This window comes from Oreochromis aureus, linkage group 11 (assembly GCF_013358895.1).
Source record: "Oreochromis aureus strain Israel breed Guangdong linkage group 11, ZZ_aureus, whole genome shotgun sequence".
Taxonomy (NCBI): domain Eukaryota; kingdom Metazoa; phylum Chordata; class Actinopteri; order Cichliformes; family Cichlidae; genus Oreochromis; species Oreochromis aureus.
Genome location: NC_052952.1, coordinates 22,098,627 through 22,122,160, shown reverse-complemented (window position 1 = coordinate 22,122,160; position 23,534 = coordinate 22,098,627). Strand labels below are relative to the sequence as shown.

The 23,534-nt window shown below is 41.3% G+C and overlaps 1 protein-coding gene across 1 annotated transcript; it reads left to right on the top strand.

Moving 5' to 3' along the window:
• The first annotated feature begins 2,725 nt into the window (after nucleotides 1-2,725).
• pitpnc1b (phosphatidylinositol transfer protein cytoplasmic 1b) lies at nucleotides 2,726-23,105 on the top strand. Its single transcript, XM_031744363.2, has 10 exons — nucleotides 2,726-3,392; nucleotides 8,489-8,637; nucleotides 11,925-12,013; nucleotides 12,250-12,257; nucleotides 12,406-12,477; nucleotides 15,891-15,983; nucleotides 18,454-18,609; nucleotides 20,163-20,226; nucleotides 20,415-20,501; nucleotides 21,760-23,105. Exons 1-10 carry the CDS (start codon nucleotides 3,345-3,347, stop codon nucleotides 21,900-21,902), a joined length of 909 nt encoding a protein of 302 aa, XP_031600223.1. The 5' UTR covers nucleotides 2,726-3,344; the 3' UTR covers nucleotides 21,903-23,105.
• The last annotated feature ends 429 nt before the right edge of the window (nucleotides 23,106-23,534 follow it).

Below are 23,534 nucleotides of genomic sequence, written 5' to 3'. Positions count from 1 at the left end.
TCCAAATAATTTGCTTATAGAGATGTTATCACAGTGGAAGCTGATTCCAGGTTTATTAATATCAAGTATAAATGCAAATGGTTGTGGATTAGATGGTTTTCTCCGGGCAAAGTATCCTGATCACACATGAGATAAAATAAAGACCACTGATTATGGTGAATTTATGGTTTCGCAGTTGTGCTTGTACCTGGGTATTTACCTACATAAAGCCTACACATGCAACCTCCCTGGACGTGCTAGTGTCTAGTCATGCAAACCAATAGCGCAAAGCTTGATGTGGATAACGATGGCGATTGGTTGGAAAGTGAACTGGAAGACGGAAGGAGGAAACAGTAGTGCTAACCATGAATGTTAGGTGCGAAAAACTTTGAAAATACAGTATGAGAAGCACAGATGTCAGCTCCAGTGGACAATGCAGTATAAGAAAACTATTTGCCCTGAATTGATTTTTTTAAAATATATTTGCCACATTTTCATGTTACATATCAAACAAACTTTAATATTAGACAAAGATAACCTGAGTAAAAAATAATGTTTTTAAATGATGATTTAATTTGTTAAAGGGAAAAGCTCCAAACCAGCCTGGCTGTATGTGAAAAGTAATAACTGGTTGTGCCACCCTTGACAACAACAACTGCAATCAAGCCTAACTGACAATGAGTCTTTTACATCACTGTGGGGAAGTGTTGGCACACTCTTCTTTGCAGAATTGTTTTAATTCGGCCACATTGGGGGGTTTTCCAGCATGAACAGCCTGTTTAAGGTCATGCCAAAGCATCTCAATCTGAGTTAAGTCTGGACTTTGCCTAGGCCACTCCAAAACCTTGATTATGTTTTCTCTTAGCCATTTGGAGATGGCTGCAATTGGGGGCGAGGAGGGGAGTTGCTTTTCACAGAGGGCCAGGTAGGTTTAGATAGCTTTTTTCCCTTAATAAATGAAATCATCAATTAAAAACTGTGTTTTGTATTTACTTTGGTTATCTTTGTCTAATATTAAAAGTAATTTGATGATCTGAAATGTGTAAGTGTGACACGTATGCAAAAAAAATAAAGAGGGGAATAAAACTTTTTCATGGGACTGTGTGTTGCCTAACCAACAAAAGCACAAGCAAGAGCAGCCCACAGAGTGCTTGTTTCTACCACTCCACCCCTGGTGATGGTAAACAGCTACGCTCGGAATAGGACCACCACAGAACCATGCTGTCCCCTATAAATAAGTCCCGTCATTAAATCGGACGCCAATAAATTTGCCTCCCTTTCCAACTTTAACAAGAAGAACTTATAATGCATTTACCATAGCCTGAAGCTCATGATTAAGCCTGTAAAAGTCGACCTCTTTCCAATTAGAGGTCTTTTTGCAACAAAAGGAGTCGCCCCCTGCTGGCCATTGCTAAGAAGACACGTTTTAAAACACTCGCTTGCTGGCTTCACTTTTCAGATGCCAGGAGCGATATCTATCATTTATACAGTCGAAATTGGGCATTTTTGCATGTCTTTCCATCATTTCCTGCCATCTCTCTTAAGAGAGATGGCAGGAAATGATGTTTACTGAATTGTGCAGTAAACACATCCAACTCTGATTCAAATTTTTCAAAGAAGCCTAGACTACAGTAAACACATGTGTCATCCATCGTCTCAAAGCGCCGCCATTCCTCACCACAGTTCCCCAACAACCCCCAAACAACAGTTAAATAATCAAAGTAAAGTAACTGGATCAACTGCTGAATGCACACATCTGTCACCAGCGATCATCCTTTTAAACTGTAGCAGTGCATGTGCTGTCAGAGCTCTGTGTGGAATGTGGGGGGAAAAAAACATAAAAAAATCAAGGCAGAGATGAGCAAAGCACACCTTAGCTCTCTGAAGTGGCTTCCCTTCTCTAAACACTGATCTGATAAGATAGGAGCGAACCCCACTAGGAATTTGTTTTCACTGCTCTTTCACTGCAGAGCGGATGATAGCGAAGACATGTGGAGAACAGAGCCACTCCGGCCCTGTCTCGGGGCACACTAAGAAAAGCAGGCGAATTCCACCTGAGAGGAGGAATCTAGAAGCCGGTTATTGGTTTTGCCCCCTGTCAGATTGACCCCGAGAAACAAAACACCCGCTTTTTTTATTTCTTTTTGGGGTTGGACTTGGCAACCACCGTCAGTTCTCGCTCATTTAAAAAGAGAGCGGGCCGTGGGTCACGGATGGGCACGGACGAGAAATTATGACTGCTTCGATTTCACTATTCAGTGACTAAACACAGATTCAATTAAACCCAGCTGAAGGTCATGAGGTAATACAATGTAAGCGGGTCTGCCACTGAGCTTAATGGAAGCTCTCGTGGCTTTGGTAATACTTAATCCAATGGCCCTGTCTAGCTACCCCTCTGTGTCGGCCATTCATATAACCTGAGTGCTGTCATAACCTGAGTGGAGGAAGCTGGGGGTAAGGGTTTAAGGAATGTGCTTCAAATTTGGACTAGCACAGGTGCCAGATATGGAAAGATGCAAGTGTTATTGCTGACAGCGGTTTTGGCCACAGAGGAGAAAGAACAGATAAGGATCTGAGGCAGGGAGGGGAGGGGAGGATGGGGGTGACGCAGGTGAAGAGGTGGTAAAGTATAGTGGGCGGGGAGTGGATACTATGGGAGAGGGAGAGAAGGAGAAGGGGGAGGGAGAGGGAAAAAGAAAGGAGGGAAGCCGCAAAGGAATTTGTGAGAAACTGAAAGCAGCGGAGTGTGGCTGAGTGGAAAGGGAGGAGCACCGAGCAGACAGCAAGGTTACACACGAGGAGGAATTAAACAAAGCACAGACAGGGACAGAGAGGAAAGGACAGGCAGAGCTGTTGATAGTAGGTTTACATCTTACCTCAGCACTAATTACTACTTTTTCACTGCAGCAGAAAGAAAAGAAACAGAAACTAAGAAAGAGAGAGAGCGAGAGAGAAACAGCAAAGCGAAGGTGCAGCTGAGAAGAGGAAGAAAAGGAGGGAGTAGCGAGAAAAAAGTTAGAGACAGCAGTTTAAAAGAAAAAAGTCCAGGAGATTAAATTGAGGAAGCGAAACAAGAAGGGAGAGACGAGGCTCTGAGGAGTGAGCGAGGGAGGGAAAGTAAGAAAACTGCAGACACTCATTGACAAAGAACACTGGACTTAACTCCACGGTTTACTGACATCAGCAAAAACAAAAGAAGAAGAGCGTCACCAAAAAAAAGAAAAAAAGAGGTCACTGTGGTGGTGTGTTGCCTGCCTGAGCTTGTCTACTATGCAACCGAGTCAGCTGAGATAGACAGACTCAAGCACGATCCCACTGTTTACTTCAAAAAACCCAAAAACGACACTTCTCCCGGTATCAGCACCATGTTGATGAAAGAGTACCGCATATGCATGCCACTGACTGTGGATGAGGTAAGTGTGTTTGTCTTTCCCACGCTTTTACACACACAATTCCCACCACTTAAAAGTGAAAAACAAAAATTTGGGGTTATTTTAACTGTGGCAATGTTTTGTTTGGTCTTTTTTTATTATTGTTTACTTGTAATCGTGAAGGTGTGAACGTACTGATAAGACAAAATGCCAACACAGCACTGAGACCTCCCGCAGCTGCCCTGTGGGAGCTTTTTCCACATTGGGATAGAGCAATGAGTCAAGCGTACAACACCTGGACAGCAATACACGTTCTACATTTGCTTTAGCGCTCCGAGCTCAAACTAGTCAGACTGGTTAAGATCCCAACTCAAAGGCATTTGGCCCGCGGGTGGAAAAACAAAGAGATCCCGCTGGAGAGGGAAAAGGTGAGCGGACGAGGTTGTTACGCGCCAAAGTGCCCTTCAAAAAGAAATGTCCTTGTCGTCTCCACGACCCCCAACCGGCTTACTTCTACCTGTTACCACAACAATGACAGTGACAAATAGCAGTCCAAAATAGGATTTACAGTATCAGGACAGGGCACAGAGAACTCGAGCTTGCAGCAAATCCTCTTTCGCTTAAGTGTAACATGAGTTTAACTGCGGCTTATTTGAGGAGGTATCAATTCATAATAGGAACCACGCAACAGACCGCAACCTTTGCTCCAATATTAAAGTGAACAGATTTTCAAGTGCCAAATGCAACGCACACCTGCACAGTGGCGAAGAATGTTCTGTTTTGCTTTTGCAAAAGAAACAAAACAGGCGGCAGGTGATAGTGGCTCAGGTGGTAGGCAGGTGTGTCGATTGTGTTGGTGATTCACTTTCTATTTCTTCCACATGCACATGCTAAAAATAACTTGGAGCAATGGTTCTCAAACTCTTCTTAATTATATATCCCCATTAAAGTATTCAGCCAAATTAACCCAGACACTTGCTGTAGAACAGAAGGGATACACAGAGCATTGCACCATCTATATTTAGTTAATTAAACAAATACAAATTGTAATCTAAGCATTTGTTTCAGTCATTTTATTTTTAGATATTGCTTGAGACACGATGTATATTTTTTTCTTCTATTTGTTGCTGGGATTGTTTCCAATTTTTTTCTGATTTAGGCCAAAGCAATACGTATGAAGGCTTGTCCTATGTAAGACACTGTCTGATTATTACATTACTGCCAGCGGTCACAGTCATGCTGACCTGTGTTTCTATAAAACGTCACACGCTAAGAGATGTAATAAATAAGAAAACTGGAGCAGTGTGCAAACTGTCACTCACTTTCATGGTTAATTAAATAACAAACTTGTATCTGAAAAAAAAGTGAGGAACACGGGCTTTCGTGTCTCTGCGATCTTGGTTATTCTCTTGGCAGGGAGGAAACTGCAGTGTTCAAACTTGTTCACGGCTCTCAGTCGCTACAGAAAAGAAGGCCTCACTCAAGCTTGCCCTTTGTCTGTGTTTTCAGCACTGCTGTGTTCAACCACAAATAATCTTTCATGAAATGCTGGAAACAGGATTCACGCTCACAGCGATCATAATTATGTTTGTTGCTATTTAGGTCTGTGAGGTTTTACAACAGTTTAGGGGTGTATGAAAAATGATTGGCCCCCACCGGTCCTCCCTCACCAAAGCCCTTACACTAGAGTACTGTTAATCTTACGCTGCCTAGCATCACTGTATGAGAGCGCAGACTTTTGCAAATTTAATCAAATACTTCACTGAAGTACAGTATTAACGCACTTTTAATACAAATAGTATCCCTATTTGAGAGACACCTTTCACAGAGGTGTGTGTGAAAAGGCAGTGTCACAGGAACATACAGTGCCCCATAAAAAATATTCAGACTTCTCAGAAGACTGTATGTTTATTGCTTTACAGCAATGAATCAATGTGACATTTTTAACTTTGAAGATGAAGATAAGATAAAAATCTTTTATGTGACATTTGTACACATACACTAGGTCCGGGTACATAGGAAATTGTGTGCAGAGCTGAGAGTCAGGGTCAAATAAATACAGACACATACACAGTAAAAACGAAAGTGCATGTTGAGGTAATGTGGCTTTTTTAATAAAAAAAAATGTCAAGTAGTTTCTCAGATAATTTTTCCATTAACTCCAAGAATTATGACGTTAATTCGTCATAGAGTAGATACAGAAAAGCCTCAGAAAAACAGATTTGGGTCCATATTGACATGACAGCGTCACGCAGTTCCTGCAGATTTGTCGGCTCACGTTCATGATGAGAATGTCCCCTTCCAACACATGACAATGACTGTGAAGGTCATTTGTGTAGAGTGTCATGTTCAAGAAACCACTGAGAGATGATCTCAGCTCTGTGATATGTTTTTATGTTATTATGTGCCGCATGTGTTTTGGATATTTGCTGCCATGGTGCCAGGTCTCTCTTGGAAATGAGATTTTTAATCTCAATGAGATTTTTACCTGGATAAATAAAGGGCTAATAAAATAATATAGCGCATTGTCGTCCTGGAAGCAGGCATTAGAAGATGGATAAACTGTGCTTATAAGGGATCAGCAAGGTCAGGCACGCTGCCACATTAAAACAATGCTCAGTTGGTACAAAGGGGCCTATAGTATGCCAATATAGTGGTATTGTGAAACTAGCCCGTCAGCTTCAAGGTTCATGTTGTGCGTTCATATGCAGGAGAGATGCTCTTCACTGGGCAATTTCTTGTAAACCCTACAGATCACTACGAGGGAAAGCCCCAGTAAATCATCAGTTCCAGAAAACCCAACTGGCACCAACAACCGTGCTAGATTCAAAGTCACTTGCTTCACCTGTTGCTTCACCTTCCTCATTCTGATGTTCATCTTGACCATGTCTACATTCCTAAATACACTGAGTTGCTCTCATGTGATTGGCTGAGTCGATATTTGTTTTAAGGACCAGTTAAACAGGTGTATCTAATTAAGTGCATAAAGTGTATATCGCCACTATGAAACGTTGAACACAAATTTTCCACCCTTAATTGTCATTGGTGTTTTTTGGGATGTGTTTTGCTAGTTGACGATCAAAGACAAAAGCTGTCTGTGTTTTTACTGGTAAATATTTCAATCATGAATCATGTCATTGTCCTGATAATGCGCCGTATTCTTAGTCTGATGACATTTCTTGTAAAGCAAATCCTGGGCTGTAAAAACGAAACAGTAAGAGGAAACACATTCCAAGAGCTGCCAACGATCCCTCCTGACCTGTATGTAGTGATTTAAGGAAAGAAAGATACTTCCTTGTTTTTCCTAAAAGGGGGGGAGAAAGATTCACAACCTGTGTAGGAGGAGCTCTCTGTCCTGTAGTCTGCTGGCTTTAAGATGGTGTTAAAACACCCATCACTATGATTAATTAAGTCCCATGAATATCCAATAAGTAAATATTGAATGCTGACATTCCACAGTAATTGGAACAAGAAGGAGGAGTGTCACATGATGTCAGCAGAGCACAGTGAAGGATGGCAATCTGATGTCTGCCGTCCTCTTTCTCTCTTCCTCCCAATCTTTCTCTGTTTCTGCTTTTAATTAGAATAATGCTTTAGTGCCACAACAATATAGGGCAACAAAATGAATTGCATTATGGTGGTCACAGCAGAACAGCGAAGCGCTTTATGGTACAACTTCTCAGCTTTTTCATAACTTTATAAACAAAAGTTTACCAAGTGATTTACAACTGCAGCAAACAGAAAAATGCACATAGAAACAAGATTAGGGAGAAAAGAGACGAGAACGAGCAGCAGCAGCGCAAGAAATGAAAAGAATTATTGTGAGAGACTTTTTTTTTAAATACACTGATTGTATCAGACTTAGTATGAGGAGATACTCCAGATGCCCAAAGGCCTTGTCCTCTTTAGACTAACTAACACAAAATACTCCCTCATCAGCGTGCACAAACTGGGGCTGCAGCAGAGAACAAAGTCCCTTCCCCTAATTTAGACACCAGGCAATCACTCTCACTAGCCAAATTAATTTTTTGATATCTGAAATGGTCACTTTAGGGAAATCTTTATACACAGCAAGTGGCTAAGATTTGAAAAATGAAGAGCAAATACAAACCCTGTGCCTAAGCAGCTCTGAGTAAGTGCCTGTCGAGACAAAACCGGACTCAGCAACCAGGGCTGAACCTGCTGCCAGGAGGAATTTCTGCCATCATTCTCATTACTTCCTCTTAGTGGCAGATGGGTATTACATTTTCTTCAATGGGACCTGCATTTTATTGATTTGTTATGGATGGATTTTTTTTCTTATTTACGTCCTCATATCCATTATTATCCTCCATGAGAAATTTGGTCTGCCCTCCTTCAGCTTAAATGCCAATTCCGGTCTTTAAAATACTCCCAAAAAGTTCAGATTAAGAATACAACTTTTTGGAAGAGCAAATACAACTGCTGGAGCAACAGTTGGATAATGATACAGAGAGAGGAGTGAAGGGTAAAATCGAATGTGCACTTCGCGATTTAGTTAAATGCAGCAGTAAAGATGCAGTTCCTTATTATGGCTCAAATGTATGTGTAGCATAAATGTTGAAGTAATTTAAATATAAAAAAGCGACTAAAAAGGGCAGATAAATGACAAGCAGTGGATTAAAACGTAATCCAAAAAAATGCAGCAGCAGAATAGAGAAGAGGAGTGAAAAGTGCAGTACTCCAGTACCAGACCGAGAGACGAGAGAGACTATAGCTGCAAACTCTCTGAGAACTGACTCAAGCAGCAGTGCCTGTTATTTGGATATGGCTTTGAGTTCACTGCTAATTCATATTTATTTTGTTTGTTTGCAAAAAAAGGAGCATAAATGTGTGAGTTATTTCAGAGGCTGCATGTTTATGGTAGATGAACGTGAGGACCTGTGTGCCCTGTTTTAATGAAAGATGACCACAATCAACAAACACTTGGTTAATGCAACTAAGCCTCACTCTAAATGTGTCCCTTTGGATGGCATCTTGAGGATTAGGAGGAGGACAAGGGAGATTTTTGCTTTGTGTTTACCATTTTCTCACCACATTCCTCTCTCTCTCTTTTCTCTTCACGCCATCCCCGTCCTCTCCGCCATAAACCTCATCCTAAACCTCTCCTCGGGCTCCAGTACAGGATTGGGCAATTGTACATGATCAGTAAGCACAGCTGTGAGCAGAGTGGTGGGGGAGAGGGGGTGGAGGTGGTGAGGAATGAGCCAGATAATCACCCCAAGTACGGAGCGGGACAGCTGACCGAGAAACGAATCTACCTCAGCAGGTACAATTAAACTCTTTGATTGTGTTGTTGCACTAATGATGTACACATGACGGGCCATTAGAATAACTGATTGCCGTGTTCTGATCGCTGTGCTGTAAAGCTTCACATCTCAGCGATCCAAGTTACATGAAACACACAGTAACACCCAGCGTGCATTGCGACCTGCCTGCTTACAAAGTCCAAACGCCCTTTGTCTAGACATGCTGAGGTATAAGTGGAAATATTACTGTACCGTGAGGTCAGTAAACACTGGATTACGTAAGTAAAGTTCTCTAGTTGGGCATAACTCGTCCACGTCATCCCGGTGCTGGTAATTGCAGGGTATGTGGGAAGATTTAGCCTCTCATTAAATTTTCTTTGTAGAGTTGACAAAGTTTGTTGGCAGTCAGTCTAGTCACAGTATAACCACGCATAGAAAAAGTACAGATAATTACCTCCAAGTTCTTACACTCAAATAATGGATGTGTTTAACCCCTGGTAAGCTTTTCTAAGTGGTCTATCAGAACTCTGTTATTGTAAGAAAGAAGTGACAATATTTACATAAGACAAATATTATTTACACGTAGGGGGAAAAGAGATTACAGAAAATTACAGAATAAAGCGAAAGCCATCGATAGCTATTGTGACTGCAGGTGTTAATATGTAACTTGTCTATATGCATATTTTTACAGGATATAGATGCTATGAATGTTTATAGAGTGTAGTCTTGGATACATAAAAGAACATTTTAAACTTTTATTGAAGTATTTATGTAACATTTTGGGAAATAAACTTTTAATTATTATATGATACAGTGTTTAGCTCAAACATAAAGTGTAGTCATGTCAGCTGACTGTTATGCAAGTTCTTTGTTTTTTTAAACTTTGGACTGCAAAACCTCCAATAAAAACTAAATCTACTGTTTTTATACAACAGTGTTTTGTTTATTCAGCAAGCCAGATACAGTGAGTTAATTAGTGCTGGTAGGTGAAGTTTATTGTCTGTGGATGGAATGAGACTTACTGTTTCTACCATATCCCGTCTTTTACTTCTCTCTGATCTTTTTAGTTGGGTGTCACTTCATGTTTTATACACATACTGAGAGTGGTTTTCTTATCATACAACTCTTCACCACAAAAGAACTGATGATAGGTCAGGCTGAAGCCAGAGGAAACTCCACCGGAGGCCTGTAGTGGTCTCCACATGCAAATCTGTCATCTGACAGGATATATGAGGAAAAGACTAATTGAACCACTAAGCACCTGGCTCCCAATGATGACTCCCCCAGAATAGTTGGCATTCAAGCTTTGCATTTTTATCTGGTAAAGCGAATGATAAGGCGTCGTCAGCTCAAAATTATATAAACATATTCTCAAACTTAAATGGGTAAGATGCCCGGCCTATTGGCTTGGATCTGGGCATGTACGCTGCCAGCATCCCATTTTTGGTAAGCAGAACTGACATTTCCCAAAATGTCAAGCTAGTGATACAATGTATTTGTGGCAACTCTCATACCATAATTTATTAGCATGGTATTGCCCTGTTTTTTCCTCCACTTAAAACTATACAGACATCCCAGGGTGTCACATGCTGCCATTTTATCCAAAGCTACTGGCATTGCAGTGCCCACTGGCATCGGTGCTTTCAAGTACTGGCCAAGGCAACACTGGGATGTAAATTCATGGTCATGTTTGAAAAATAAGAAGTAAGTTAGTAAGCTTATCAGCCAGTAGATCACAGCTCATTTTATTTGGTTTTTTAATTTTAGATTAATTTTCATTTTCATTTTAGTTTTAGTGGAATCTGCTCATTACACTACGGCAAATAACTAATAAATTACAAAAAAACTGCAAAGTTGTTGCCGTCTGCTGCTGTCTACATACGCAGAAAGTCCAGTTGAACAGAAACTAATATTAAGTATGTAGATTAAATAGTTCATCTAAGATTAAATAGTTAATCTAAGTACTTAATATTGCACAACTCTGGGGATGTGAAACAGAGTTTCAGAAATTCCTCCCTAAAAGTGACGTTGCTGCAGGACATTGAGTCGAAAGTCACTTAAGTCGAGTCCCTTACGGCAACGAAATGTGTCACTGATCACTCGTCAGCGCAGACTGACTCAAACTGATTGCAACATGTCGGTAACATGTCTGCATTTAGAACTCAACTATAAACTCAACTGCAACTATTTGCAAACTTTAGCCAATTTGTCTAAGACTGCAGGCAGTCTGAGTTGGACTGCAGTTGGTTGGAGACAAGCTGCCTCCAATCAAAGTGTTCACTGCAGCTACTTGCAATTGGTCACCAAATCAAAGGGCAACCGATTTGTTTCTAGTCACACTGAGGTTTTTTCCTTTTACTCTAGATTGTCTGAGCCATTAGACTGCAATTTCAGTTGCAATATGCCCAGTATAATAGCACATTAATATTAACACTGTATTCTGAAAATAAAGTTAACCAGTGTGCTTCATTGTGAAACCAAGCGGTCCCACAAATGATGAATCAGAGGTGAAATTGTTGCTCTGTTTACAAAACGGAGTATTTCACACCCTGTGAGTGATAAGAGTTATAAACCAGCCACAGGCTGCACACTGATTATAAACCTTAAATAGGAGTTGATTTTTCCTACATGATTAAGTGTGTTTGCACTGCTACAACTAAAAAGGTTTAATAATGCTGCTCTGTGAGAGAGTATTGTGTCCATGTACTTTTCTCTGTGCTCAGGCTGACAGCCCATCAGTTAATTGTGCTCATAATGAAAGCCCAGTCTCAAATATAACATAAATCTCTTAACTCTAAATTCACTTCCTAACCCTGAAATAACCTCACTCATTACCCTCATGTAACCTCAGCTCTTATTCCAATCACCACTACAAACCCAAGGCCTAATCCTAAAATAAACTCTCAAAGAAGTAAAGACATGTTCACACTGTGGAGGATTTTTCTAATCTTTATGTGCTTGTGGGACATTTGGTCCTCATTAGTAAAGATATGTAAGAACACACGCATGCTCTTTCGCTCTTCTCACAGACACACACACACACACACACACACACGCACACGCACACGCACACACTGTATTCTACTTCAATCATGTTCTGACATGGGACCTAGGAGCTACAGTAACAGTTCATCACCACAGGTGTAATTGAGAATGAGTCATACAAATGAATGCTGTGGTGAGAGTAGCCTACAGGTAATCTGGCTATAAACGGCACAAGACCCACTCAGGATCTCTCCGTCTCTCCCTTCATAATCTCTCCTGCTCTTACACTCTGCGACGGTGATCCTTCTTTCTTTGCTTTCAGTAAACTGCCATCTTGGGTAAAAGCATTTGTCCCTCGAATTTTCTACGTTACGGAGAAGGCCTGGAACTTCTACCCATACACCATCACAGGTGCGTGTTTGCCTTTCTTTGTGTTAAACACAGAGTTATTTTAACCTCAATACATTATACAAAGCTTGTTTACTGAAAACAGATGCTTTTTCAAGTGCCATCAAAAATTCATAACTATGTATGCATGTATTCCCTTGTGGTAAATTGCATGTGTGTGGGCGCAATTTCATGTTCAAGCATACGAGTTACTAATGCTGTTTTCTCCCCATCTATATTGAATGTCCCCGGTGCTGCAGAGTACTCAGTAAGTATTCTCACACATCATTTACTGTACATGAATGCAACAGAGCTCATCTCTTTCCAGTATCAGAGGATCTAATCTGCAGCCTGCTTTCACACTATCTCTGCCCCTCAACCCTTCTCCCCCATTTTTTCTCTTTGTCACCCTGTAGGTATCATTCCTCCCCAAGTTCAGCATCCGTATTGAGACAAGATTCGAGAACAACAACGGTGATAACGATAACGTGAGTATCGTAAGAGGGGGGTTGTGAGAGGTGAGAAAAATAGAGTGATTAGAGACGAGGGGGAGGAGAACGACAAGGGTCTGGAGAGAAATTGCAATTTTCTCTGCAGCACTACAAAAATGTTCATCAAATTGATGCGCCCATTACAAGGAAAACAAGCAAGGCACGAAATGCAGTATTGGCAGATCTATTAACCAGACATGCAGTGTGCTGATCATGGCTGCCACGATGCATTTTGTCCAAGGCACGCAAAGACACACACAGACAGAAAGTCACCAGCAATTGCAGCTCTGTCTGGCACTTGTGTTTGCCTGGTGTAATTGAGAAAAGTCAAGACAGGAGATCCAAAAAAAACCCCAAAAAACTCAAATGCATAGATCCAAGAGTTGTTTCTTGGGCTGTGAATCCAGTGAATCTAGTTTTATGTCATGTAGTTTCAGGTTACACGAGTTTACTCCAAACAGTCACATTGCTGTTTGAGTGTCAGGCACATACATGCACACTGACATGTGTTTTATACACTTGGGGGAACAAATTGAGATGCCTTAATCTTTTAAGTTGGTAATTTGTTAGCAAACAGCTGTTTATTTACACATCAAAGGTTACAGAGCAACGCTGTCAGCCAATTAGTCGTGTCGCTGCACGGCTAACTGGTGTATGTGATCAAATAATCACTCAGTTTTGCTCAGTTTTTGGTCTCTACCACCTTCTCACTGAAATATTTCCCCCTTTTTAACCACTACAGACAGAATAAGAGACAGATGTAGCTACCGTGACATCACCCACTGTTTTCTGGTGTCTCGCTTTGAAGCCTCAACATGAGCGTTTCCACTGTTGCCATCTTGCAACAGACAGATGTGACGAGGAGGGGCGGGGTCTGCCTGTTAAACTGCCTGCTCCTTTTTTTTAATATAATATGACCCAAAATGAGAGGCCGAACCCTTGAATTCAGCAGAAAAGTGTTTAGAGAAGCTGTCTTCATATTGACTTCTAAAGGACTGGAAGTCCTTTCTTAAAACCACAGCTATCATTATCTAATGGCCTTCAGATATGACGCACGGTTGAGGCACTTAAAGTTGGCTTAATTTTTCCGACCTTGAAGCTGCGTCCATGTTTTATGCTGTTTATGGTAGTATAAAACTTAAGTATTTACATTACTTTAGCATCTTCCTTTCATAGTGCTTCCTCTAGTTACTCTGGTAATCTGGTTATATGTTGTCTAGAAGGAAATGTGAACAGACGAATGCCACCCTAAACCACTGATTCTGAAAGTTTGTCTAGTATGCCCAGCTTCAGAAACAAAAATAAGTTTATTTATTTTAAATTCTATTTATTTAAGTCAGCTTCCATATTTTTCCCCCGTCCTCTACGCCACTATTGCAAACTCTGCCCCACAGTTTGAGAACTACTGACCTGACCTAACTGTTGTAACAGTAAACATACCAACTCAGTACAGCACTCAGTGCACGAGCCTGAACTCGTTTGTATTCTCACACAGCCTCTGAATAACACAAAAACAATTACCATTTCATTTACTATCATTTCTAAATATCATTAGTCAGATAACTTTAACTACACATCACGTAGTCTAAATACCCACAGCCTGATTAAAAGAACTGAATGAAAGGAACTATTTATGCGAGCATTAAATTTATTCCAGTTCAAATTCATTTGCTGAGCAGATTTTATCCTAGAAATAATTTGACACTTTCTCTTTCTGCCACTCTTTCTAACTGCAAAATACAGATACTCTCCTGGTAGCGAGTAAGACAGATGGCCAGGCTGCATATTGAAAACAGCTTGTGTGTTTGGTCATATTTGTTGAGCCCCATTTGAAAAGCTGCATTTGAAATGATCTGCTGCTTTGGGGAAAAAAAGCAACTCCTTTTACGCCTGCTACACTTGTCTAGTGTTACCGAGGTGTTGAAGACACTTAGATTTAAGTGTCGTGAACCTAACACTATCAACATGTGCACGCATGCAGGGATGGCAGGAATGAGAATGGAAAGAAAGGATGCTGAGTGAGGAGGCGGGATCGTGGGGTGACATTACTTTCTTATTTCTTGACTGAGTAGCTCCATGGCCGCAGCTGGAAGGAACGCCAGGCTGCAGCACCCGGAAAATGAGCTTGCTGGACTTTATTATGTATGAAACTGCCAATCAGACTTATTTACTTATTTACTCCAGATCGTTCCCTCTCACTTTAACCCCTGCTGTTAGTGTACTTCCACATTTCCAAGGGAAATATCATACTTTTTACTCAGCTGCACTTATTCACCCGCCTAAGTGTATGCTTTACAAATCAGGCTTTACATACAAAGCATGTGGAGAGATTATAAAATACGATCCTTTTACAGAGCAGTGCATACAATTTGAGCTAACAAAATACCAATTTGGACCGCATCCATTCATTTTCTGGAGTTTGGAGCCTATCCCAGATGACAGTGAGCAAGAGGCGGGGTCCACCCTGGACAGGCTGCCAATCAATCACAAGGAAAGAAGGAGACAACACCTTGGCTAACAGCCGCACCTGATTTAGCCTAACATGCCACCTAAAGAAAATACACAGAGGCACAAGTAGTACACAGAAGGCCCTCCAACCAGGAGTTTTGGAGCCAGAACCTTTTTGCTGTGAACTATCAACGCTGAACGCTTAATTATCTACATTTTTTTCCCTGTTTCTTTCAAAAATCCCCCAAATTTTAAGCTTTCAGGGCCTCATATATATTAATAGATGGTAGTTTTTCTTGCATGTCCTTATGACAGTTTTGGTGTTTATACATTGACAATCGTTACGACACCGTGAGAAAGCCCCAAGCAACTTGTAGAAGGCAGCACCAAACACGCAGCTAACACAACACATTCCATAAAAGGGAGCAAGACCTTGTGAAGACACAGACTAACAACAACACCGCAGGAGCGTAGCGGGCTATTATTTTACCCCAGGTTTTTCTTATTTGTTAGTTTTCAGCTGTGAAATGAACAACTCCAGTGGGGCATTAGAGCAAATTTTAAACAAGGTCAGATAAAAGTGCCGTCTCGTCTCTTTCTCCCTCTCTCTCCAGGATTCTTCCATTCTCTCAAGGAAAAGTGTACGTGGCTCTCATAACTTTTTTTCCCCCTCTCTTTTAATATCCCTCATATGTCCTTGTTTTTTTCCCCTCATCCCCCGCCTCTGCTCTCTATCTGTTCTCTCCTCTGTTTGCGCCAGTGTGATTTGCTCCAAGGGCCTCCGGGTGGGATATAGTGAGGGGTGTTATGGTGTGTGACCTCCGTTTTCTACACTGTTACTCATCTTCTCTTAGTCCCGCTCTATGCCGAGTGACTGACTGTACGTGTGTGAGACTACGGGTGGGTGTATGTGCGTCTGCTCTCATTTAACTGTGTGACCTCCCCCATCTGTTTGGATGTAGGTGTTTGGGGACAAGCCAACCCCAGCAGAGAATGTGTGTTTCCTGGATATCCTGAGTGACCCCATCCCTGAAAAGCACTACAAAGAATCAGAGGTACTCACTGCACTGGCAAAAAACACACAAGCATGGACATATGCTTCACAGAGGTATAAACAAATGACTGTGAACAAAAAAAACAGTTGTTTTTCTGATTTTCTTTCTCTTCCAAATGGAAAACTATGTGATTGCTTTCTAAGAATAGTTTAGCATTTTATGAAAAAATAAATAGGACATTAAGGTTTAATGACAAGTAGCCAAAACTATAAGCTTACTTAATTCAAACATGCTAACTTTGCTTTAAATTTTGGCTGCTTTTCGACTAATTCTCAGTCCGGTCCTTGTACATGACCATTTTCAAAGGTATTTTTTTCTCTTCAACCATTTAACACTGAACTATGAATCATTCAAGCATAAAAAGGCACCATCCTCGAGGAATGAATCAGTGTTGTGTCTACACATAATAGACAATTTAGCAAAGAACCGGTTTTAAATTGCATCTTTAGGCACTTTGTTGCAGCCTGTCGATTTGGTCTCATTTCTTTAGTTTACTTGAATCTTTAGTTGAATCCATGAAAAATACCAAAGACATCACAGTTTGACAGGCATGAAATAATATTTTTGCAACTACAAGGTAATTTATCAAAGAGCTATTAGCTGAAAGGTTAGCAGGGTGTGCAGTGTCTTCTTAAGCAATTTGTAGAACAAAAGAACATACTTAGCATCTAAAAAACTATATGCAGCAGATGAACAGCATGTAAAATTTCCTCAAGAAATAGGAAAAAATCCAGACCTGGCACAGGTCACTGAAAGATTCAGTTCAATTAAATGTTATTTATATATATATGTTACCAAAATACAACAATGGTCACTTAATTTTATAAGGTAAATACAATTTATTAACAGAAAGAAAATGACAATCCCTATGAGCATGCAAGATGCATCTGGACCTTCAGTTGATCCATCTACTGTTCGCTGACACCTCATCAGAAATGGTCTCAGTGTGGCTGTCAAGAAGCAGAAAACAGAGAGAAAAGGCTGAGGTGGAGTGATGAATCCAAATTTGGATCAAACTGTCGTTGATATGTACGGAGCAGATTAGGAGAGAGGTTGGTGTCAGCCATCTGTAAAACACGGTGGAGGCGCTGTCATGGTTTAGGCTGCATTTCAGTCAGTGGTGTTGGGGATCTTATCAAAACTAAAGGAAGTTTGAACAATGATAGGTCCCATCAGATCCACCACGCAGTACCATCCATAAAGTGTCTGACTGCCAACAGCTTCAGTGATCTCAGACACACTGCCAATGCAATTGAAGCATACCTCAATTAAAAAAAAAAAAAACAATTAAACACTATCGTTCATCGATTGGCCTCCTGCCCGGACCTCGACATTACTGAAGCAGCGTGGGATCATCTTAACAGAAAACAGAACAAGAAGCAGGTCGATCCTGTATTTCCATTTATGTTAGCCTTTCTCAATAAACACAAATTAAACCATTTTTAATTACTGGCAAGCATGCAACTAACTGAACAACTCCACCCAAAAATCATACCAGTTTTGCTGGAGGAATCAACATATATGGGCATTTCCACTTTCAAAGCCAAGAAATTTACGCAAACAGGCAAATAAAACACTTTAGTGACTGAAGTTTGAGTCTCAGTGGGGAGAATATTTCACATGTTGCAACAAAGAAACTTGATGACAGTGATAGAAAAATCCTTTGAAGCAACACTAAAGAGATGATATGAAACTGTTTCTATGCGCCAAGACATGCCTTATCTAAAGAATGCATTCTGCGTGCATTTCTTCATTTGACCGCTATAGGTTGATCCACTTAAACCCACAGCTATAGGTCAGAACAACAGCTCATACAAATGATCTATATGCTTGTTTCCTGCTGTGGAACAGTCTAAAATTTGCTCTAACTTGATGTATCATTTTATTATTTGCATTTTGCATTGATCAGATTGTTGATTACTTAAACTAGTGGGGGTTTGTTGTTGTTTTGTTTTTCCTGTGCTGATTTTCCCACTTCCTGACTTTATATTAAGCTAAGACTGCTCAAACAGACATTTAAGTCACATCCAACTCAAAACACTGTTTTTTACGTGATAATGGCTCATAATGCATAGTGCTTAATATACAAACAATGATCCACTAAGACAAAAACACATACCTGTTTTTTTTACTTTACTGCCTTTTCTTTCTGCTTCTAAATAAATCAGTTACACACACCCCACACAAACACCTCACTGCTCATTTTCATTGTCTCTCCTCCAAGGTTTAACACGTCTTTACGTGTGCATGCTACACAAGCACGCCAATCAATTATATTAAGTGACAAGGTGAAATAAAAGATCACAAACACAAACACTTGCCCATCATACTTTCATCAGATTCATAATGTGTGTTATCACACTCCTCTTGTGCGATGTGTTGTGCAACATGCTGCTGGCACCTCCACACACAGATATTGTCACAGTTTCTGAGGACACAGCTTTTATATCACACTGTTTACTCTGTACAGGACCTGAGTCTGTGGCAGTCAAGTAAAACCGGCCGAGGACCTCTGGAGAAGGGCTGGAGGGACAGCCACAAACCTGTCATGTGCTCCTATAAGAGGGTGGAGTGCAGCTTTGAGGTCTACGGCTTCCAGACCAAGACAGAGGAGTTCATACATCGAGTAAGATCGGACTCTTTCCCTTTATGGTTCATTCATTTACTATTGTAACGTGACTGGGTCGAGGAGACATCACAGTCTTCTTTAATGTCATTTGGTCATTTATTATATGAATGTGCCATGTGTTGCATTGTGACACAAATAAATCACTACCACATTAATTTGAAGACATTAGCATAATTACCAGCATTAACGGCAAGAAGGCTGCTGGCGTCAAATGACCTCTGAATCGTATTATATTATACAAAAACGGTAAGAAAACGTCTGTTTTTCCACTTTTAACAAAGCATAGTTGGAAGTTAGCGGAAGAAGTTGTACAGCTGGTGGGAAGAAAAAAAAAACACTTTCACAACATTTATCCTCTGCAATGAGGCAAAGCAATGAAGCGTGAAAAGAAAACAGAAGCACCAGCAGCTAAACTAGCTATAATGCCTTTTAACCCACCCCAACGCTGTCAGTGAAGAGCAAGAGCATTTGGATTGTGGCTCTATTTTTTTTACAAAGCCGAGCAAAACAGATGAAACTAATAGTAAATGCGCTGCACTCATAGTCTTTTAACCTTATGCTACAGTCACACTAGGCAGAACAGCATTACCAAACAAAAATTGATTATCTACATACACGGAAATTCCCAATAACATACATTAACATTAACTACTTACATCAAGAGCAAAAACCACATAGATTTTGTGACAGAAAAAACAAAAACTTCCTCCAAAAACAGTCACAAACTCGCTGCGATGAGAGTGATTTAACATCAAAATGACATGGGTGCTCTGCAACCTCGCTTTTATATAGCAATGTAACCAGAATTGAGTCCCCTGGTGCAAAGAAATGCGTCGCAGACAAGGTGCACTTATTGCAGAGGACTGAGTTAGGCTGATTGCAACAAGGTTGGCAATCCATCTGTGTTCATTCCTTTGCAAACCTTCACGATTAGAGAGGTCGCAGTTGCTCTGATTCGGACTGCGATTGTTTGGAAACAAGATTCTGAGCAATCAGCTGAGCGATTCAAAGTGGTTGCAAGCAGCTACTTCTAGCATTTGGTCACCCAAAGGTTGCAGGAGTTCGTCGCTGCAACTACTTGCAAACTGTTGATAAATGTAAAAAAAATTCAATACAATCAGTGAGCAACTAACATTTAAATGAGTCCTTAGCTAGGCATGATAGACCACTTTTATTCACACACAACAATGCCAGATCTGCTGTGCAAGATGGCCAGCCACTGGAAGTGACTTAAGCTTCAGTGTCATGCCCAAGGACACTTTGGCACATAAAAGTACCAACAACTGAGCCACCAACCACGATTGAGCAACAACCTCTACAACCAGAGCCACATTCACCCGCCCCAGCCTCCTTAAATAAATCCTCATTTATCTCAGCCGTAATCTCATATGTTTGAATTAATTACACAAAGGCATTGTCGTGATTTTGACACTGATCTGCTGTAAAATCATTCTAAAAGCAGCATTTCACACACGACTACACACAACAGCTGTAGCTTTTTAATTACATTTCCTTCCCATAACAGGTTTTTGTTTTCTGTGTAATTGCAGAACATACGAGACATTCTCCTGGTTGGCCACCGGCAGGCAGTGGCATGGGTAGACGAATGGCACGGTGGGTCAAAATTACAGTAAACTGCTAAATTTTATATTTTACAGATACGAGATAATCTATTCTGAGCAGCGCACTTGTACTTGTACTTTGCTGTTGTTTTACCCTCGATCTACAGCCTGTGAAATTAAATATGTATCTTCCACTCTGTTTCAATGCACGCCTGTGTTTATGCACTGTTTTCCCCACAGGGCTCTGTTTGGAGGAGGTGAGAGAGTACGAGCGGACGATGCAAGAGAAGACCAACAGCAAAGTCAAATGCAGCCAGAACAGCACAGGTGAGTTCTCAGCATCTGACCTGCACTGTACTAAAATACCACAGAGGAGGAGAGACGAGAAGGGGGGAGGGGAGCATAACAGAGCTGGATATGAGAGCAGTGGAGATGGAGGAAGAGATGTAAGTGAAAAAAAGGGGAATGGGAAGTTTGAAATGTATATTTGTGCTCTACAATTATTAATTTCACACCGTAATAAGCAAGAGATGTACAGAGGATGTTTTCAGGTATTTTTTTATAGCCTGGTACGTTATTAGATGCTGTCAACAAACTGCAAACACTATGAATAAATAACCATGTAATACTGGCATGCTTGAACAGACATTGGTTGCACCACGAGTGCCTTCGCTGTGCCCTACAAGTACCCAGATGGCTGGAGTACATCTGTGGGAGAAAAATGGGAAAGGAAGAGCAGTCAGGAGACATTTCACAACACAAGGAGCAGTGAGGAGGGAGAGACAGAGGGTGTATGCCCAGAAAAGGACGACAGAAAGACAGATGTAGTGTGTGCCTGTGTGTGTGTGTGCGAGGTTCGGGGCGGGGGGTGGTGGGTAGGAAGGCTCATGAAGTGATAATGCCACTGCGTCTGTCTGATAAACAGTGTAATGCAGCCACCTGCTGAACTCTCACCATCACGAGCCCTCTCAACATAAATAACCGACCATTGCAGCACTTAGCTGCAAATGTCAGACCTGGTGGGGGTATGTGTCTGGGCATATGGTGTGGGTACGTGTGTGTGTGAATGTGTGTGTATTGTGCATGTGTGTGTGGGGTCAACCTGCCACCTGCTGGTTAGTCTGGTGAACCTCGGTTGGCTGTGGGAGATATCAAAGGTAAAATTCCCAATATGGCCTGTAGCATCTTGCTGCCTGTGCTCTCTCTCCTTCTCTCCCTCTGTGCGTTATGATGAGACACATCAAGCTGCAACAAATCTGCAGTCATTGCTCAACCTGCTGCAGCCTGCTCCACTGCCGCGGCCCCCCTACAGGCTGAAAGCTGCCACTGCATGCAGATCTGCACAGACTGAGGAATTGTTTTCATTTCATTCATCTGGTGTAATAAAAGTAAACTGATGTCATTTACTCTAGTCAATTGAATGAAAAGGCGAGTGTGTGAGCTGAATGAAGGCAGGGGAGATTCGAGTAGCAGAAATTTGAGATCCTAAATACGCTCACAGTTTTCCCTTTTTCCTTCTGATTTTTTTCCTCTCTTTAACTTCGTTCTTGCCGCATGTAAAAGTGGATGTATCTGTGTTTCTCAGATTCAGGGGTCGTCCCTCGTCCTGCGTTTTTTCGCTCCATCTCTGTGACAGATGAGCGCAGCCTTAAGAAGATGGGAGTGACCACTGCAGCCGTACCTGACCCCTCCCACAGTACCATTCGCCTGAACTCAACCCCCGAATGACGCCTCTCTCTCTCACACAGACACACACACCTTGCACAGTGCAAACACAACTCAAATACAGTGTCAACATTCACCAGAGTCATGTGATGTCATCTCTCAAATATGAACACACCCATATGCAAACAGCAACAAGATCCAACAGACACCGTTTTTTGGGAAAATGCTTTGTTGCTTTCTGGAGCAGAGTATGATATCAATACCTTCTTCTTCTTTTTTGCCTTAAGTTACTGGTTCTAGCTCAGGGAAAAAGTACTTCACTGTTGTTTTTCTATGACTTTAAGAAAAGAAATTGTGAGCTGTAGAAATGTTGGTAGGGAGATTTTGTTACTTTTGCGAGAGCCGAGCTTGATGTTCTCTCTGTTTTCTGTCTTTGTGTTAAGCTAAACTAACTGGCTGCTGGCTACAGTTTCTAGTATCGATCTCTTCATCTAACTCTCTGCCAAAAAGCAGCACAGAGCAGTTCCCAAAATACTAAACTAATCCTCCAGCACCACCTAAGAATTATTCATTACTTTTTACTTTGTTCATATGAAGTATGTTACAGAATGCCGCTCAAATGCACAAGAACACACAAGCGCCTTGTGTCTACTCAGACATTTTCTACAAATAACCTTCAAGTGTCCTCGACAGATTGTAAACACGGTGCATTTCAGCACTTTCTCTCGGTTCCTCTGTTAGAGTGGAGTGCAGGACCCCCAGCAGGGCTCTACGATTGTTTCCGAGCCCCCAACCAGCAGCGTACAGACAGATGCATAAGGAGTTTAATAGAGTGGATCTAATGAGAGAGCATGAGAGAAGGGGGGTGGGCTGTCAATGCAATGGATCAGCTCCCCCTCCCCACCTCAGCCAATAGGTCAGACCAGGTGTATTGACAGAAGGTAGTGAGGCATTGTATTGGTTCCTTGATTGCTTAGCTGAGTGTTGGGCCAAACGCGAGCTAAACTTCAATTATGTATCAATGGGGTGAGCATTTATAACATTATTAGCTCATGTACATTTAAAAGGAGAATGGGTTCTTGTCACCGGGTATTAATTATGAAAACTGAATAGATGTAAGTTGTATGATAAAGTGTTACATACTGCTGTTGCCTTTTTTGTAAAATTACTGGATTTTTAAATAGAATCAGATGGAAAAATCATATAGATGTTACACTGTGTAGTCTTTTATAACGGCTCTGATTAATAAATACAAATTCTCTCTAATGTGATGACTCAGTTGTGTCATGTTTAAGCATAAATAATGGACTCAGTCCGCACATTATCAGCCATGTTTGATCAGTATTGATCAGTCGCTGGTATATCACAGACCGCGTATGTAATCTGCTCACCAATTTCACACGCGTGTGCCATGTGGAACCAGCTCGAGCAGCGGCAGACGTGAAAATGTTCACGCGCTCAGTCCAGCGTGGCGTGAAGACATTTTCCCCGCTGCAAGACGCCACAGAATCCTGATTGTTTCACAGATGAGGTGGGTGTGTGCGCATGTCTTGTCATTTCATTGTCACTTTATTATTCAAGACTTCAGGACAAAAGCGAGGCTTGTCATGGAGAGACTTGAAAGTTTCCCTGATTGACAGACATGGCAGCTTGCTTTGAATGGCACGCCAAATAGCTCGCATTATGGGGCTCATT

Excerpts from the sequence above, each read along its gene's own strand:
- pitpnc1b (XM_031744363.2), top strand. The coding sequence starts at position 3,345 with ATGTTGATGAAAGAGTACCGCATATGCATGCCACTGACTGTGGATGAG. Across the intron at positions 15,984-18,453 it reads AGCACTACAAAGAATCAGAG|GACCTGAGTCTGTGGCAGTC; the intron begins GTACTCACTGCA and ends TACTCTGTACAG. Across the intron at positions 20,502-21,759 it reads ATGCAGCCAGAACAGCACAG|ATTCAGGGGTCGTCCCTCGT; the intron begins GTGAGTTCTCAG and ends TGTGTTTCTCAG.